The 20,317-nt window shown below is 43.9% G+C and overlaps 1 protein-coding gene across 1 annotated transcript in view; it reads left to right on the top strand.

Annotated features, from left to right (window-relative positions):
• The window catches only part of ACVR1 (activin A receptor type 1), a 325,334-nt gene that overhangs the window by 295,385 nt on the left and 9,632 nt on the right, over nucleotides 1-20,317 (top strand). Inside the window, exon 11 of the mRNA XM_078681708.1 lies at nucleotides 19,434-19,564. Coding sequence (XP_078537834.1) covers nucleotides 19,434-19,564 — 131 coding nt within the window. The remainder of the gene's footprint in view (nucleotides 1-19,433; nucleotides 19,565-20,317) is intronic.

Below are 20,317 nucleotides of genomic sequence, written 5' to 3' on the forward strand. Positions count from 1 at the left end.
CCGCTACCTTTCTGTAAATTTGATGTAATTCTGTTAAACGGCTCATGCTGCAGTTGTGCCTAAAATTCCTATAGGAATTAACATGCACATTTTTTGATCAGTCAATAGTTATCAAGGTTGATGCTGGAGGGGTGGGGGGTCTGTTGGTGGGGATTTGACGTAACTGGATAACTGTATCTGATCATCATGAAATCCTTGGGGTTACTCAACACAATTTTAGTTTATGATTATGCTGCTTAAATGTTTTCCAAACTGTCATAGGAAGTTTGCTCTGAGCATCCACTTTGTACGTTCTGTCTCCAAAGAGACCATAAGTCGGAGGACTGCATCCCCGGCTCATTCTTTATATCCAGTATTTTGTGACTACATACATGTCGATCTGAATTAGGGAAGAAGAAAAGGGTTGCTTAGTCGATGGAGGAGAGGGGTTTTCCGATGACGTTGAGACTGAGGAGGATCAGGGTGAACATGAAGAAATCAACCTTGAGGATATTTCAAATGAGGTTGAAGGGCACCATAGACAGGACCCTAAACCAACAGTGCCAGAAAGCCTTTGGAGTTCTCCAAAGCAAAGACATATAGGTTACTGCTTAAGACTCCAAGCCATAAGTCTTTGAGCAAACTTCTGGAATCCACAAAAGAGCAAGCTCTCAACGCCCCAAAAAAAATCTGCATTCGGAGGAGCTACAGAGCCTTCCCATCCTACCGGGAAAGAGATAGGCCCTGGTAAGAATCAGCCAAAGGATGTATCCTCAACTTCCAGGGTTCGAGTGCAAAAGGGGAAGGAGGGGCAGATACCCTTTAACCTCTTCCATGCTCATGACGAGCTCAGCTCATCATGAGGCACGGTTGAGCTGCACTCATGACGAGCTGTGCTCGTCATGACCGTTGGAACGTTCACACGCGGGGATAATTTCCCCGCTGTGCTGAACGTTCCAAAACTGGTGTGGCTGCACTGTGCCTCATGACGAGCCGAGCTCGTCCCAAGCACAGCAGTCGCCGCGTGCGGCCCCCCTCCCCCCCCCGCACAGTGGGGGGAAAACACCCCTCAGCGAAGGGGTTAAAGAAACTTCCCAGGAGGAAGAAGAGAGCATTTCAAGCTGAGATAGGAAGATTACTAAGGAGAAAAAAAACCTTCATGGAAACTATGGCGCCACATAAAGATGTAGAGCAGCACATAGACTTGGGGTAAGATTAGTACATTTTTTACATTTATTGACTCTGAAGAAATGGGATTCCACATACCACAGGAAGAAACCATTTCGGAGAAGTCTAGGCAAATTCCCCACTGGACATAAACCCCTCAAGACTATGCCTTCTAGATGATATGTCAACATACCATAGAGTGGTGAAGAAAGCAGCTGAAGCTTTTTGGTGTGAAAATGCAGCTAAGGAAGGAAAACACGTTCTCTCCTCTTAAATCTCTGTTGTCCAATCTACGAGAAAAAAAACCCTTCCCATGTTGCTGAGCATAGTTCAGCAGGATAAGCATGCGTTCTCGAAGCTGTGACTGCAAGATCAGTAACTCCTCAAATAGTGATGAAATATAGGGTGCCCACTCAAGACCCTAAATATGTTCAGGGCATTTTGAGGTCAACTTACTCGTAAGTACTGCAATTTAAACCAGAGGACCAGTCAAACATCATCGATATGCCCCACATGTGAAACCAGCACTTCAGTCCAAGGGTGAATCAGGCTCTGGATTTAATAAAAAAAAGTTATTTAACCATCCAAGCCCGTGAAGGCCCTGTAGGTGTACATACCTTCTTTCAAGAGTGGAATCCCTCCAGACTGAGGAGGATAGAGGGAGCAGGTATGTTGGCTTTGTAGTTGTTTGTTAAAGACCAGGAGCCCAAAGGTATGTATTGTCTCCTATGATCTAAAAGCAAATATTGTGGCTTTGATGTTACAGAGGAGAATCCTCAGTTCATGCTTCTATTACATAATATAGGACAACATAATAACCCTTAACGTAATGAAAGTAGTAAATGAAACTTGGCTGGAACATCTATATATATATTTTTTTTATTAACAATGAGTGCAAAAATTCCTACATACATTCAGATTGAAACAAGCAATCTAGTCCATTATTGTTTTAAGGTGGTACCCTGTTAAACTCACCGGTACAGGCTGATCCTGCATTGTGTTGAGCATTGTAGTTCGGCCGTATAGGTTGGGGCTCAATATAATGTTCTTTTAGTGAATGGTTGTCTTCCGGTTCTGTTCTGTATATTCTGCCTAGCATTAGGGTAGACTTAAGTTGGCAAGATTGTATTGATCTAGAAGTTCAAACAGTAAAAGCTACAGAAAAATCTTAAATGTGGTTTCCTGTGCACAGTCTCATAAGAGAACACATAATTGACGATAGTGCTTTAAAAGATGTTTGTAGGTTTAAAACTGAACTTGGCTACCACCAGAACAAAGTCTACCATATAAAAACAATGTAGTCCTAGCTTTTTACAGTTTACTGATTGGACACCTAAACTTTAAATTTAGTTCAGCATTGTTTTTGCACATAGTATACTTGGCCCAAAGTTAGGGTGCCTGAACTTTGACCGAATTGCCAAACTTTTTTTCTAAACTTTGAATTGGAAATGGAATTGGCTTCAGTCCTTCTACCAGCATTAATTCAATACATGTGGGCTTTCTAACCAACTGTGTTGTAAGTTACACAGCTGCAAAACTCTAGGAAACGCGATGCCCAAGAGATGAGACCTTGCTGTGTTGTGCAATCATTTTTTGTTTGCGTAGCTCGTTAGTGCTGAATTCGCTTTTAAATTATCTTTTGGAAGAGGATTCTGATAAAACGTGCCCTTTGAATATATATTTTAGCGCTTCGAGTAACAAACAAATGTTTAGTGGTTAATTTTCGAGATTTAAATATTAGTGTGGAACTAAACATTTGTATGAGGTCGTGCATTTAAGGAACGCTAGTAACAAATATACTGTGTTACAGTGATCTAAAAGTCTACAAAAATGTGCTGTTTTACGATGCTTTGAATGCTTAGCAATGTGTAGTGGGAGCGTTTGACACAGGTTTAGCCGCCGTGAAGAAAAAAACATAACCTTGATACTATTATGTGCAGATAGCCAAGTGGAGTTAGGAGTGCTTTTCCTGGCATATTAGCAGTTGTGCTTGCAACATGTTTCTGTCGCTGGAGTTAAGTGTGCACCATCTTGTGCCATTTAGGAGAAAGGGCAGGCTTTCAAAACACTTACTTTCCATGGCGTGCGCCCATTATAACAGCAGTCGTTGTTAGACGACTTAAAACGCGGTGTGCACGGCAGGACACGTTCAGGGAACAGTAATATGGCTGCTTTCAGGGATATCGCTGAAAGATAACTTTCCAAATCACCGGTGCGCAAAAATACATTATGACCATCGTAAAATGCACTCCAAATGTCAACTAAAAAAAACTGATTTTCGATGTATTCTAATGCATTTAAGTATACATTTATGTATATCTTCTGCCTGTTAATGCTGTGTGAGGGAACTCATTTCCAGTCTGTTTACCAGTCCGTGCATACGATCCCTTGTTCAGAACCGTAGCCTTTACATCTTGGTTCTTTTGCTTTCCTCGGCTGTAGTATTTTTCCACTGCTGTACTTTGTGGTCAGGGAGGTTGCTGAAGATTTAGTTATCCCCATTGATATTGCAGATGATGTTTTCTCGCACCCTTCTGGTGACTACCACCAATTTGCACAGTTCATTGCACAGTGTTTGGCAATACACGTTCAATAGGGAGCAGGTCTCTAGAATTTCTCTGTTTTGATCATCTCATTTGCTTTGCTATGGTCCCTTTTCTCCAGAGACATGGGCAAACGAGGGTCACAGATGAGTAACTGCCGTTTGCCACTGGTATCCTAGGGCTTTGGTTCTACCGTACTGCTCAGTTGATGCCTAGAGGTGTGGCGCAGTGACCAGAGCTGCTGACACTGGGGCGCAAGGCTCATGGTTTGATCACTGGCATCAGCCCAGCTCAGCATTATGTGACTCTGGGCAATAGGTAACTAAATCTCCCTGACGTCCCCCCAATGCCTGGATACCCTTAGGGGTCATAAATGTGCGCTTTACAAATGTGGAATTATTATTTATTTATTTATCCCTACCTATTTGGTTCTTCGTTCACATTCAGTACAACATAAAGTAATGCTTCTCTAAGGTCACTGTCAGGTGAGAACATCTTTTGCTTTGAAAAAATAAATGTATCTGTAAATTAAAAGCTGGTATGTGTCTCAAACTAAAAGCTCAAGCACATTACAAGAACAAGGTGCCACCCCAAGAACAGAAATCTTTGTCTTTGCATGCAATTCTTTATCTTTGCACGTGAACAGCCTCTGGTTCCAACATTCTGTTAGCTAGAGTAGGACTTTTACATACCTGTTTGATCGCAATCTCTTCCAGCCATTTAGAAGTTCTGCTTATCCTTGTGTCCTAAAAGAGCCAAAAGAGAGCAACCCCTGAAATCAAGGAGATGAGGTTAATAAACCAGAAACAGCAAAGCTCCCCTAGGTATTAATGAAATAACACAATATATTTCAATCCACAATCACACTCTTGCAAATATCAACCTGAATCCAATGTAAAAAAACTAACATGGATACTACATATATATAAATATTTCGTTAATTTTTTATGAAAAATACCTTTTTATATAGTTAACAAAAAATATATGCTAAACACAGTGAAACATAACCACAGACTAAATAAAAACAGACCATTTAATCGGTCTTTAAAACAATCACATCTCCCATAATACACCGCCATACAATTATGAAACACTTCATGTAAAATTGTTCAGTTCAGGTAGATTGTGAAATCTAGAACGTCAACTGTTTTCAATGGAATGATATTCTACTATCCCTCTTCTTCAGAAGATTAAACTATTTTGAGCTTTCATTAGTTCTATTAACACATAGAGTATATCTTTTATGAAGAATGTCCTTGAAACTTTACAAAGTGCTCTTTTTCACCTGGTTGTGCATGGAAAGTTTATGGGTGATCTGTTAAGCGAGAGCTGAGAAAAAAGGGTGCTGAAACACAACATCCCCAAGCATTATCCATTGACTTCTTTAGGCAGAGCTACAGCAAAAACTACTGAATTGAATTACACCAAATGTGGCAGGAAGCTAGATCTTGGTACGCAGATTGCACTTTTTTTGATGCGATGTAAACCTGTTAGTAGTTTTTAAGAAATGAAGGTCAGAAAATATTTGTGTGTATCTGGACGCTTTGGTTCAAGGGACTCTCGCGAGAGTCCTTGGAACCCAATTTGCAAAAATAGAGTGCTTTGAATTGGCCCAGGAAGTGTTTTTCCCTTAGGCTGTCTTGCTACCACGGGAGCAAGGTCTCTAATTGGCTGCCAACCACATGAGAAAAATGTTGCTCGCAGCCATTACAGGACTTGGGCTCTTTACCCCCTGTCCTGAAGCTATAAAAAAGTAATATAAGGGGGCGGGCAGGGAGAACCTGGCCCCATTGGGAAACCCAGAGGGACCCTCCCTGTGGCCGAAATTGGAGAAAAAAACTGCAATTCTTGCCACGATACTGCAGGATCAGAAAAACAAAATGGCAGCCCGGGGACATGTTCTTTAGTAATATTTTACCCCTGGGGACTCTATCCCTGAACCATTTGTTAAGGGGAGCTGGGCATCCGGTACTCCTATCGGAGCCACATTTGGCCCCAGGGACCCCATCCTCAGGGCCTAAAGCATTTAATAAGGGGAGGAGGGCTACCGGCGTGGCCAGAGAAAAGTGTTTGCTCCCGACTGGCTGAAGCATTTTTAAAACTCCAGTTGACCGTGAGCAAACACAAAGTTTGCACCCCAGTGGGCGGGAGCTCTAAAAATGCTTCTGCCGGCTTGGAGCAGACATGAGATCTGCTTCCTTGTCCACGCTGATGCGGGTACGGAAACAGATAAAGGTATTGCGGCCTCCTAGAGGGAGCAGCATAAGTAGCTGCTCCCTGTGGATGGGATTAATGCTGGCCTCCACTGCATGTCCATCCTTGTGCTTGGTGGGTATTCTGGGTGGGCAGCAGGGCACCCACCTTACTGAAGGCAAGGCCCGAGGATGCAATTCCCAGGGCCAAAATAGGCACAGAGTGTGGGGGGGGGGGGGCGCACTTGCCCAACCCTTTAAAAAAAAATCCATGGCCCTGGTGGAGGGCATCCCCAGGGTCATTTAAGGCTCTGAGAGCGGTGGCCGTGCAGCACACTTCCCTTAAATAACACATTTGGCACCGGGGAGATGGAGTCCCCGGGGTCAATAACTGCTCAAGGAGGGGGGTTGTGCTGCCACGTGGCTCCCTCTCCTTTAAAAAAAGAAATATGGCCGCAGGAGATGGGGGCGTCCCCATCCCCTTAAAAAAATGCCCCAGGGATTGGCATTCCCCAGCACTTATAAGGCTTTGGGAGGGGAGCCACACTGCCCCCACCTATTTAGAAATAGAAAATACATCAAATAAATACCACCCTTGGTGTGGGATTCCCAGGGCTTAATGCGACTCGGGGTGGGAGGGCCACACGGCCCACCTCCTCTTTAAAAATAAAAATAAGCCACTGGGGGATGCGGTCCCCAGGGCCTAATAAATCTTGGCGAGGCATGTGGCCCCCTCCCCTTTAAAATACATTAGGCCCTGGCAGATGGGGTCCCTAGGGCCTAATGAAGCTCAAGGAGGGGGCCCACGTGGCTCCTCCCTTTTTAAATACAAATATTCCCTTCGGTGATGTGGTCCCCAGCGCCTACTGAAGCTCTGGTGGGGGGAGAGGGGCACATGGCCCCTCCCCTTTTTTTGTATTGGTTTGTCACCGGGACTAATACGGCTTGTGGAGGGGGGAATCATGCCTCACCCCCCTTTTGTATTCTATTTAAACCCTGTGAGGTGGGGGGTGCATGGTCCCCCTCCCATCTGTTTTCTGTTTGGCCCCGGCGGATGGGGTCCCCGTGGCCAATTAAGGTTTGCAGAGGGGGTGTGCACATATCTATGCTTTGGCCCTGGGGGATTGGGTCAAACCCTGTGCTGAGCACGGCAAAGTCTGTTCGCAGTGTGGGGTTGGCTGTCTACGCAGAGTTGAAAGCAGGGCCTGGCTGGAATGCAAGCCTTTAGGCTAACCCTATGCCACACACGAGTAAGGACCATGTGTGGCAAGGGGTTGGCTGCCTCCGGGTGGCGGACTGCAGAGAGATGGGTATGGCCCTGCAGGCCACCGCTCGCAACGAAAGGCCTTGCACAGCATCTGATTGGCTGCCTGCGGGGGAGGGTGGGTGCAAGGCCTGGCCACAGGCCAGGCCGTTGACCTTACGTATGTTTATAAAATATTACTTTACGTTTAAAAAAATATATATATAGAAATTCACTTGAAAAAACAAAGTTTAAAGTAATATTATAGTTAGGTGACTGTGACAACATAAACATTTTGAACTCAAAAAAACAATTCAATTTACCAGTTATAGTTTGGAGAGGTAACTATAACTTGCGCCCCCACTAGCACTGCTTCTGACCTCATGTTACATCACTCATGATATGTTCTATGACATCACTGAATACATTGTGCCTTATACGTTGTATAGTCCATCCGGTGTTTGCCTTAATTAGGTTTCACCCACAGCGCGCATTTGCTGTCTGGGGAAGCTATTGTTTCTTGAAAAAATGAATCTTAAAAGGTGCTTACCTCTACTTACCATTGGTTGGCTCCCATGTCATTCGTGTTTGTTTATTTACAATCAGTCAGCCCTGCCTCGGCTTCCTCCTGGGGCTTCTCGGTGTGTCTGTGCTGTGGAGCATTCACCAAGTATAGCTTTATGTGGCTAGTGTACTTCCACTGGCCACAGGTTCCAGTAGGTTCTCTGTTGTTACTTTTAAACATCCACTTTTATTGAGTGCATGTCCAAAAGTAACTCTCTAGCCCACCCATTTCCCCACCACCCCGCCCTCCATTGTTTTTCACCCACCGCCCCGCCCTCCTCCCACTCTCTAATGTATTGCCCTCCTCACCAACCCCCCTCCCCACTGTTATGTATATTTTTTTTTACATGTTGCACAGCTGAGTAGGCTACTGTGCAACATGACTTAAAGGTAAAGGGGCGCTATGATGCAATCAAACCCTGGCTGCCTTATAGTGATTTTTTTAGATTTTTATTTTTTATTTTCTACTCTAAGCCAGTGCTGCTGTGCAACATGTAAAAATATCACTGATAAAGCTAATATATTTTACATAGGTGAAACCTATTGGCTTTCCTAATGCTTATTGTAATTGATGTACCAGAATTTAGGGACATTTTAGGACTGATATTGTTTACTAGCTATAAATCATAGAACACAAATTTTGAGAGGAAACTTCCTTGAAAATTTCAATCCCAATTATTGAGTTGATGTCATGGACACTGACAAAGCACACCCAGTCATGAACATTGTATTTCATGTATGTATAGCATGCTGACATCTTCACCAACGTTTAGGTCAATGGGTTGCTGCCTCAAAAGAGCTTCACTTTGGTGTTTTGAGATCTCCTGCTAGAGTTTGTGAATACTGGCAATTCCTGTGAGATTTCATTTTTGCTTGCTTGTTTTATAACCCTCCCCCGTAGTTCCTGGAAGCTCGTTCTCAATGCAGGGCTGCGGACCTCAAGAGGAAAAAGAGGTATACTCTTGCAGAATTGTGTCCTGTACAAAGGATGAAAGAACAATAGGTTCCGGTCAGTGCTGTTGGCCGTTGATCCTCTGGGTTAATATGATGTTTTCAAGGTCCATCTCCAAGCACCACCAATTCGTTTTGCCATAAGGGCACAGAATTTTGGAGTGGCCAGGTGAGGAAAAGATATTGAGACAAAGGAACTGCAAGGAAGGAGGCCTGAAAAGAGAGCAAGTTATTCCGAATTTAATTAACTCGGATTCATCTTTGACACAGCATTTTGGTTTCCTGATGTTTACCTCAATTTCTGGACTTTACAGACCCTGGTTTCTCTCCTTTGAGTTAATGGTAGTTGTTGAGAGACTTTTTTCGAATAACAGCGTGCAGTTTAGTTTTCTAATCAATATTATTCATACACCAGTGTATATTCAAGATGGAATAAAATGAGAATAGCAGCGTACCACAGTTTGCAACTTCTTCAAATCCACCGCAATCGCACCAGATCAGCAGATGCTACCGCCCCCCTGCTTGGTAGTGACGATTAGCCAATTGCTTTCACACTTTTAAATAAAGTTCTTGTATTTGAACACTCTACTATTGCCCATCCATGGCGAACTTCAGTTTGATCGGTCCTCTGGGAGAGTGCAAAATAATGTGAATCTTGGGTGGGGTGCTTACATAGCTGAGACCCGCCCAAGATGGCTGCCTTGCTCCCCATCTTAGATCATGAAGAAATGCTTACTTCCTGGATGAATATGCCGCACAGTGTCTTTACTAAAGTCGGCTCTGAAGATGTCCCGTACTACTACGGTTCGCATGATAGTAAAGCCACCAGCACGACCAGATACCTCAAGCCGCACATGCCCCTGCTTCCTAAGAGGCTTACTGGAATAGACTGAAAGGCCCTAGAAGGATCTTTAACAAATCTTGACAGTTCTCCATTATTTTGTGCGAGCCTTGAAATTGTGAATATTTCAAGTTAGGAGTTAGTTCTCCAAGTCCATCAAATCTAATATTTTCCCTAATGTCAAACTCTGTGGATCCTTTTGAGAACGTCAACCATTGTACCAGTAAAATGGAGTTGTGAACTAAAGGCCCAAGGAAGCGTGTCTTGTAACAAATCATTTTTAATTTTTCTCTGTTCTCAGACTTTGGCGGTTCATGCCAGATGTTCTAAGTTTTGAATGCGCAACTGGCAAAGCAGTGGCTACACACTCCTTCTTCCTCCACCTAATTAGCGAACCTTGCATTTGTGTGTCAAACATTTGTAATTTCAGTACAACTAAAGACCCCCCTCCGCTTCCCCCTACCCCCTCCAAAAGAGTCCTCAGATGTTTACATCGTAAATCCTTCATGGATCTTGCCATTCTGCTACAAATTACACACGTGACTTTAAACCTCTGCAGCTACTAGCATTCCCTGTAGGCTTACCTACTTTTTAGGTTTTGCTTCGTCGAAAGCTGCGCTCTGCGCAGATTTTCGGCGCAGGCGAAAACCTAATGAGAATAATAGTGGCTTGGGAATCCGCCCCTCTGTTCCATTGGCTAGCCCCATAAATGGAGGCTAGCCATTGGAACAGAGATCTGTCCGTCATGGCCGGACCAGATTCGTCGGCGTTCCCGCGATTTCTTCCCTCTCCGCCCCTCTGTGCGCGTCATCTCGGCGGTGGGCGGAATTTAGAGACATAAGTGTCCTGCACAGCAAAACATACTCTCGCCTCTCTTCTGCTTTGTATTATTGGCTTCTCACCACTATGAAAACGTGTTTACATCGCTCTGCTTCTTTGAGCTAGTTTGGCGCTATCCTAGTCCTCCACAGAAGACGCCAAACTCGACCGTTACGTGCTGCTGTTACAACAATGTGATGGCGCAGCACACTCGTGTGTTCCTGCACTAACCAATGGAGCCGTTACAAGGCGGAGGTAGGTGCGCGTGACGCAGATACTATTTTTTTGAAGCCCAGGCACACACGGCGCTTACGTGCAATTAAAAATGGAATGACCGGCGCCGTGCCAGAAACCTGCGGTCTTAACATCGCGCTGTACCCAAGCCCCTCAAATCCAGTCAGGTAAGATCAAAGGGGCACTGCCCAGACTTGGAAAAACATTTCCAGTCGCGTGGATATACTGTCTGTCAGGAGGTAATTCGCGCCGCGGACGCACGCAGCTCGGATTGCCCAGGCGAGACTTGAAAGCTCCGCGCGGCCAGGGCGGCACACATGCGGCACATGTTTCTGTTCTACCGGAACGGGGACGAGGGGCATATTTTGTCTACAACAAAACCTCTAACCAGGCCTCCCGCAAGCTTGTCCAATCAATCGAGCTCGGTGCCTGACCCGCAGCCACCGCTTTCACTTTCAGAACTGTGACCCCTGTTCAAAGAAACGGAGGGAGACTTAAAAAAAAAAACTGAAATCACATCCCCGTCCCCGTGAAAGACAAAATAACTGTGGAGGTGTAAATCGTGGCTGCTGCCAGTGACAGGAAGGGTTCTGGTGAGCCATTAGCATAAATCTGACAAGCGCTAATTTGATGGACGGCGGTATCTGTCTGCTGCAGGGCCAGTCTAGACAGCCTTTTGAGAGACGCAGAAACACTACGGTTTGTTCCCAGTCCCGCCATCTGGATATGGCAACAAGAGCCGAGCCGGTGCCTTTCACACGTGGATCAAAGCACATGCTAATGCCATCATGAAGTAATGCTCATAAAATCCATCGCCGAACACCAAGCCATTTCCCCAAACCCTCGGTGGAGACGGCTCGCCAGCTAGGGGCAGATATATACGAATATTTAATGAGCGGGGCCTGTCCAGGGATATTGCTGTCCTGTTTGTTTAAGAAAAGACCAGTTTTGCATACCTGCTCCGGTTTGTTTTAGAAAAGGCACGTCTTGCATTGCAGCGCTGCCCCCCATTTACAAATGTTTGTGTCGAATTGCATTTTAGCGTGGTCTCGTCCTTAAAACCACTTTGTGCAGCAGTATCGAATTAACAAAAGACCAGACAATAGTTTCGATCTCTTGAGTTAGGTTGTGCAGCATTATCACAATTAATTTGTATCCACTTGCTCTGTTCAGATAAAAAGGTAACAGAATACAAACTCTCAAACAAAATAATGTGTGCCCGGACCTAACACGCCACAGTAATAGTGGGCGAAAAAATACATTTCGATTTTCACAATTATTAAAATACAGCATAAACCATTAATAACACATTGCAATTGTCACTGTCTAAAAATGAACAGCAAGCTCTGCTTCTTTTAAAGTGTATTCCACCCTATACATATATGCACATTTCATCTTTGTGTGTTCTCTGTAAAATTACAGCAATAAAAGCCTTCATGTAGAGTTTTTTAATCATCTTAACCAGTACACATTTTTGTTATCTCCATGTAGATTAAAAGGAAAAGGCAGAGCAATCCATGGGATTCCTGAAAACGTCACTGATTAGTGTCCCAAGTACCAAGCAAATATTAAAGACCTATATTTTATACAACGTTCACGGTTACATATCAACCAGATAGTATTACAGTTTAAAGAACAGTGCAATAACAGATCAAGGCAGCGAGGCCCCACTCCGGCCAGCCTAGTTTAGTTCGAGCCTAACAGACAGCGCAAACTGTGTACAAGAGTACACATACGTGTCTGGTGTTGTGTCATGTGTAAGGATTACACCTGACCCGACTCTTCGTCTCTGTGCAGTGAGTTCCTCCAGGCTTGTCTTCAGTCTCCCTCTGTGTTCAGTGAGTCCCTCCAGGCCTGTCCTCAGTCTCCCTCTGTGTTCAGTGAGTCCCTCCAGGCCTGTCCTCAGTCTCCCTCTGTGTGCAGTGAGTCCCTCCAGGCTTGTCCTCAGTCTCCCTCTGTGTGCAGTGAGTCCCTCCAGGCCTGTCCTCAATCTCCCTCTGTGTGCAGTGAGTCCCTCCATACTTGTCCTCAGTCTCCCTCTGTGTGCAGTGAATCCCTCCAGGCTTGTCCTCAGTCTCCCTCTGTGTGCAGTGAGTCCCTCCTGGCTTGTCCTCAGTCTCCCTCTGTGTGCAGTGAGTCCCTCCAGGCCTGTCCTCAGTCTCCCTCTGTGTGCAGTGAGTCCCTTCAGGCTTGTCCTCAGTCTCCCTCTCTGTGCAGTGAGTCCCTCAAGACTTGTCCTCAGTCTCCCTCTGTGTGCAGTGAGTCCCTCCAGGCCTGTCCTCAGTCTCCCTCTGTGTGCAGTGAGTCCCTCCAGGCCTGTCCTCAGTCTCCCTCTGTGTGCAGTGAGTCCCTTCAGGCCTGTCCCCAGTCTCCCTCCCTGTGCAGGGAGTCCCTCCAGGCCTGAAATGAGACTCCGCCTTTGTGCAGCTAGCTCATGCAAGTGAGTTCTAGCCTGCACCAAAATAACAGATACAATGAGAGCTGTGAGAGCTGTGTGGGCTGTGAGAGCTGTGTGGGCTGTGAGAGCTGTGTGGGCTGTGAGAGCTGTGGGCTGTGAGAGTTGTGAGAGCTGTGTGGGCTGTGAGACCTGTATGGGCTGTGAGAGCTGTGTGGGCTGTGAGAGCTGCGTGGGCTGTGAGCTGTGAGAGCTGTGTGGGCTTTGAGAGCTTTGTGGGCTGTGTGAGCTGTGAGAGCTGTGTGGGCTTTGAGAGCTGTGTGTGTGGGCTGTGAGAGCTGTGTGGGCTGTGAGAGCTGTGTGGGCTGTGAGAGCTGTGTGTGTGGGCTGTGAGAGCTGTGTGGGCTGTGAGAGCTGTGTGGGCTGTGAGAGCTGTGTGGGCTGTGAGAGCTGTGTGGGCTGTGAGAGCTGTGTGGGCTGTGAGAGCGGTGTGGGCTGTGAGAGCTGTGTGGGCAGTGAGAGCTGTGTGTGTGGGCTGTGAGAGCTGTGTGTGTGGGCTGTGAGAGCTGTGTGGGCTGTGAGTTGTGTGGGCTGTGAGAGCTGTGTGTGTGGGCTGTGAGAGCTGTGTGGGCTGTGTGGGCTGTGAGCTGTGTGGGCTGTGAGAGCTGTGTGGGCCGTGTGGGCTGTGAGAGCTGTGTGGGCTGTGAGAGCTGTGTGGGCTGTGTGGGCTGTGAGAGCTGTGTGGGCTGTGAGAGCTGTTGGCAATGTAAATAACAATGCCATTTATTTATAAAAATAAAAAAAAAGAAATGTCATGAGCAATGCCAATAGCTCTAACTTTTCCAAAGGCGAAACCATTGCATTGCAAATGCTTTTTTTATTGTGAAATGTAGAAGCAAATAAAATGTAGCCTTGTGCTTTTTTTCATATTTTGTCTAATCTGCGAAAACATCAAACTTTTTGGGAGCTGTGGAGGGGGTAAATTCTGCAAACACAGCAAAATACCTCCTTGCGGAATATTTCACTAATTATTAGTAAACCATTTTAACATGTGAAAATTCTACACAGTTTATTGCCTGTTTCGTCCCCGTATTCTCCGTGCTCCACAATGCGGTAAAAGCTAACTACTTTAGTACATCTAACGTTCTTATTTGAAGCATCTGGCATCCACGTGGGCCAAGTATAATTTTACTTATATGAAATGGGACTACATCTAGCCCCAAAGAACCAGTCGCACAGCTTCATGCCGCCTCTGGCGTGCATGTTTTCACCAAAACTTTTAACCGTTTCTTTTTGATATGCCAACGTTCATCCAATATTATTTCTTCTCTTGAAACATTTTTTTCTCACTTTAATCCAAATCCACAAACCGGATCGAATGCCAATTTTCAATTTTCTGCCATTCAAAATGTGCCAATCCAGGCCTCTTGTAAGAATGCGAGTAATGCAAAATTCATCGCAAGCAGTCTTTATTTCATGTTAAAAACCCAATGCATTTCGGGCCTCTTGGTGCCCTTCTTCGGGGGTCACTACAATGAATAATAACAGAATAATTATTAACACCACTCTACTCGAATACATAAGAGATTGCAACAAAGTTTCATTAACGTTACATGTTTTTCAACACTGTGTGTCTGCACATTGCATTTTATCTTTCCCCTCTCACTATCTACTTGATACTGTGCACGCTTGTCCCTCCTACTTCTCCCTTTCTGTCTTTTCTGTGTTTTTTGAAAATTGGCATTTGATCCGGTTTGTGGATTTGGATTAAAGTGAGAAAAAAATGTTTCAAGAGAAGAAATAATATTGGATGAACGTTGGCATATCAAAAAGAAACGGTTAAAAGTTTTGGTGAAAACATGCAGGCCAGAGGCGGCATGAAGCTGTGCGACTGGTTCTTTGGGGCTAGATGTAGTCCCATTTCATATAAGTTCATTTTTGACTAATGGCAGTGGGGTACGCCTAAAAACCGATCTGCACACAATTGTTTATAAAGGCAAGAGAAAATTTGGAGAAAAAAAGAAATGTGGAAAGCAAGGTGTGCATCCCTTCATCTATGTGATATTCATAACTATACCCCTACCCAGGGAGTGCACCCGTTGGATAAACAAGTATACAGAAAGTAAATGTAAGGAGATTTTGGAATCCACAAGAGTTGACAGAAAACCGGAGCTCACCGCAAGTGGTAAAGATGTTGTACAGAGTAATTCACGGATGGACACATTGAAGAGTTTGGCACTTTTTTCAATAAATTACACACAGCAATGAATTGACGGATTACAGACATGCATGTCGGGAAATGTAGTTTCATAAAATGAAGAAGGCACGCAAGGGCGGGGAGTTTTGGAGTCTCAGCCAATTGGGAGGGAGAACACACGGGTAGAGAGTTTCAAATAAGTAGGTGGGAATAGGTAAAGGATTACTGTTTGAGGAAGATGGCGATAACGAAGGGCTCTTAACGACTAGCATAGAAGGTATGTAGGGAAGTGGTTTGTAGAACAGGATTTGATTCAAAATGAAAAGAATGGGGGAGATGGAGTGGGACGCCGAGGTTTAAGTGGTAAGAGAGAAGTGCAAACTGGACGTACGATATACGTCAGTATAAACCTCAGCATTTGTTTTGAATAATCATTAATTTCCAATTGAGATGCTTTTTACTTTGGGATTTTGTTGAATGCGCGATGAAGGGTCTGAGGACGTTAGTGGTGAAGGGAGGGAGGGAAACTGGGACGACCTGGAAAGTGTCTATAGTTGGATTGGGACAGAGGGGAAAAGACAGAAAGGGAGAAGTAGGAGGGACAAGCGTGCACAGTATCAAGTAGATAGTGAGAGGGGAAAGATAAAATGCAATGTGCAGACACACAGTGTTGAAAAACATGTAACGTTAATGAAACTTTGTTGCAATCTCTTATGTATTCGAGTAGAGTGGTGTTAATAATTATTCTGTTATTATTCATTGTAGTGACCCCCGAAGAAGGGCACCAAGAGGCCCGAAATGCATTGGGTTTTTAACATGAAATAAAGACTGCTTGCGATGAATTTTGCATTACTCGCATTCTTACAAGAGGCCTGGATTGGCACATTTTGAATGGCAGAAAATTGAAAATTGGCATTTGATCCGGTTTGTGGATTTGGATTAAAGTGAGAAAAAAATGTTTCAAGAGAAGAAATAATATTGGATGAACGTTGGCATATCAAAAAGAAACGGTTAAAAGTTTTGGTGAAAACATGCACGCCAGAGGCGGCATGAAGCTGTGCGACTGGTTCTTTGGGGCTAGATGTAGTCCCATTTCATATAAGTTCATTTTTGACTAATGGCAGTGGGGTACGCCTAAAAACCGATCTGCACGCAATTGTTTATAAAGGCAAGAGAAAATTTGGAGAAAAAAAGAAATGTGGAAAGCAAGGTGTGCATCCCTTCATCTATGTGATATCCAAGTATAATTTACCCGTACCTTTTGTCATAATTGAAGAACAAAACAGTAATGTTTTTTAACTTCTGTCCTTTTGAGGCGGAATGGTGAGAATGTGGCACAGTGCCTGTCATAAAATGGCAAAATGCCTCTAGAATTGTGCATTAGTTTCTTTGCCTTAAAGAGTGCAAGTTACAAAGGTGAGGGGAAAACGGAAATGTCTTAATACTTTTTACTTTATTTAATTTGTTGCGAAAGTTTGATCTTTTTTAGTATAAATTATACATTTTTTATATGTAAGAATTTTGTGGAATCTGAGGTGCCACAAACATGTTTTTCTCAATGGTTTTAGTTGTGTCCTTTGTTGTAATCGATTAAACTATAGGTTGAAATGTCTTTTTCTTTTTTTGTTGCAGAAGAGCATCGCATATGTGCGTTAAAAACTGTAAAAATGTGTGACTAAGTATTCCTAGTTAGTAAGGTTGAAGTTAGGGTCTTGTTTTAGCTGCTTTCTCTTAGCTTAAAGCCGTGAATTGGCCTGAAACTGTCAACTATTTGCATTAGAATCCTCCAGGGCGAGCCTAGTACGGTTGGATTTGATGATTATTCAAACTATTTTATGTATTTGATAGCATCAGGCGTGCAACCCTAAAGTACACAATGTTTGGTGTTGAAGCATAGTGTTGTATTTGAAGTTCGTAACCTGCTCATTGGAATGTGACTGGGCTTCAACACTGAAACAGGCAACACTGTTTGCAATATGTCCATCTTCTCCCGGGGAGACTCTGCAGGTTTTTAGTTGGTTCAATATAATAAAACCTCTTTTTTGATGCCATGTGGTTGACCACCCCCTGTCTAGTATGCCCGAAGGCCATACGAGAGTTATGTTGCTTAAGCGAAGAAGAAATTCAGTTTCTTGTCACTATGACTGCAGCATGTAAGGCAAGAAAAAAACTGAACCAACGGATTAATCTCCTAAAACCTTTTACTCTACAATTATATTAAAGCGCCATGCCGACAGTGCTCTTCAATTGATCGCCTTCTTTGGAAAGAGCTTTCTAGAAGAGTGGTTTCTTCACCAAGGTGAGTATATGCAAGCATACCTACCTCAATTACTCGCTCTTCATCTTCACACACCTGCCACTATTTAACATTCTTTTGTCCGAGCCCTCTAAACACCCAGCAAAGTGGTTTATTACTTTTTCCAGATTTAATACGCTGAAATATGAAATGCCTTACTGCTGAAGTGCTCTGGTAAGTGGCCATAAAGGGGTAATTAGAAGTCCCCAATACAACTGCTCAGGGAAATGTGCTATTTTTGCACCACCTGGAGAAGCAGCTACTACCGGCGCCTGCCATTTGCAGTCCATAGCACATAGGAAGATTAGTGAGGGTTTTGTTCTCTCGCCATAGGCAAACACCCCATCACTGAGGTTCTGTGATTTCCTGGTTAAACCTCAAACTGAAAAGATCTCCCACGGGTAGGATGCAGCTGTTGCATGAGAATGCTGATGGCAACACTTGCTACTTACCTCTAGAAGGCGAGATGGACAAGTCATCGTTGGCTTTACTTGCACATGATGAGGCAGCAGTTGGGGTTTTGCATGCACGTGAGAAGGCTTCAGTGGCCTTTGCGGGCATTGCCTGCAGATCTAGAGGCAGACGTTCTCCGTGTTGCTTCTTCAGATCTTTGTTTTCTGGTACACCCCAATACGACAGAGCAGAGGCAGAATAGATCATGTGACCCGGGGTTAGATTGGGTACTTACCTCTGGTACTGGAGAGGATGGAAACGCCCAAACAGCTATACCCCTATTCTTCTGGATTTTGTTCAGGGATCACTGTTATTTGTTTTTCCAAAGCTCCATCATAGAGAGGATCCTTAGAAGCTCCCCGACAAGATGCCCAGGTGGAACTTCTTTTACCATTTGCTCTTTTGCCTTCTCTGGTAGATAGATCAAGTGAAGCTGCAGCAGAGGACACTTTTTGCATGCATATTGAAGGTAAATTACAGTCGACAAGTCAATTTAGGTCACCAGTACCATGGGGGGGGTCTCCTTTATTGCCTTTAGCGCCTCTTTTGTTGTGTAGCTATGTAAAGATTGGTTTCACAGTACTGGGGAGGTGTAATTCATAACAACCCGTTCCAGCTATTCCTACTACAGGCAGCCCCACATTTCTGAAATAGCTGATAAGCTTTACACAGACTATTCATCCTCATTCCCCTTCAGCCTTGCGACTTGTCAAGGTGTAGGAAGGTTTTTTATTGGAGCAGAGCCTCTGTGTTACATATCCTATGTTTGTAGGCGTTTTTGCACCTCATTTATTTCTCCATATTACCTTCTTTTGATGATGTTTGGGTATTGGGGAAGTCAGCAGACCTGATTTGTGTACTGGGACTGGGCATACCTAGACACTGAATTGCTTTAATTTTAACATATTTCGTTCTCGACTGCAGTTTTATCTGTACCATGGTCAAGTGGCCCTGACATCCAATTAGTGTAAAGGAAAGGGATTTTAAGACTACCAGTAAAGCAGTTCCTATGGTCAGTAATGTGTAATTTCTGCCTTGTCGTACCTCTAAAGATTTGTCAGACAGACCACTACCTCTTGCACTGTGCATTGGAGTTGTCTATTTGGACAGAACAACCTTTGACAGAGCCATAAGATTACCATACTACATCATTGATGCTTCTTTGCCTTGGGAAATGCATTGGCATTTATGGTCCTTGTTTTTAATAGCTTTATTAACCACATGATTTTGTCAATTAAGAAAAAATTAATTCAGTCATAAACTAGCCTTGCTTGTTAACATGGTGAATAGGTAAATACCATGTTGATTTTAAATTTAATTTGGGGGAGGGAGGGGGCAAAACAAAATATTCTTTGCATATGTTGACCATTTCAAAGTTACTGAGTGACCGAAGCATTATTTTCATTTACCTTGATTTAATGTGACACTATAAAACTGAATTGACCATTTAGAATGGTTTTTTGTCAATCATTCTCTGTAGTTACGAGAAGAGGTCAACTATAGATCCATATGTCGGAGATACTGCAGTATTTTTAAGTGTGGTCTGTTCTGCGTTGTAGGAATTGTTGAAGAATATAAGCCTCCATTCTACGATGTGGTTCCAAATGACCCCAGTTTTGAAGATATGAAGAAAGTGGTCTGTATAGATCAGCAAAGGCCAAACATTCCCAACAGATGGTTTTCAGACCTAGTAAGTACAATGAAACTAGATATTGGTGTGCATGGCAGCATATTTGTGTTAGTCATTTGTTTCTCATGGTGTTAATTATGTTAGGTTTTTTGTCGGCTGCTCTTATGATAATGTCTGTCAGTGTAACTACTACACCTACTACACCTTCATCATGCAGACTTATAGGAACGTATTTTGCCCAATGAATGCTATATATTTTCTTAGTAAGTTTTTAATTACATACCATATATAATTCTTCCAAGGGCTTTTAGAAACAGTTCTTTTTTGCCTTCCTGATTTTTGAATTAAGACTTAATATAATTAAAATTCCAGGATTGTCCACTGAACCACTGATTCATAATGAAATGGCTCTGCTCATGACTCCTAAGCTTACAGAATTTTCTTTGTAACATTCACAGAATCTAACGCTGAACCCACTGAAACCTAAAAAATAAGTACATTTGCCACTAAGCTAATCCCCTATTTCTGATGGATATTTCTAACAGTAGATTCATCACCTTAGAAAACTCCCCAGGTGCCAGACTGTGTCCGGACAACTTTTCCCTAAGAAGTGCTCCCATCCAACGCTAGGTGGTGCTGTATGGCTCCACATTGACTCCACACCGTCCCGGAAGTGATGGAGCAGAGCCGCGTATAAAATAAGGGCCCCATTTCTTTTTGTGACTTCTGAGGCTGATCCGGAGCTGGGCTCCCAACTTTGCCAGTTTTCTAATGACTTCACCAACAATTTCACCAGTGTGCTAGGGAATGATG

The sequence above is a fragment of the Lissotriton helveticus genome, chromosome 3_1 (genome assembly GCF_964261635.1).
Source record: "Lissotriton helveticus chromosome 3_1, aLisHel1.1, whole genome shotgun sequence".
Lineage (NCBI taxonomy): Eukaryota > Metazoa > Chordata > Amphibia > Caudata > Salamandridae > Lissotriton > Lissotriton helveticus.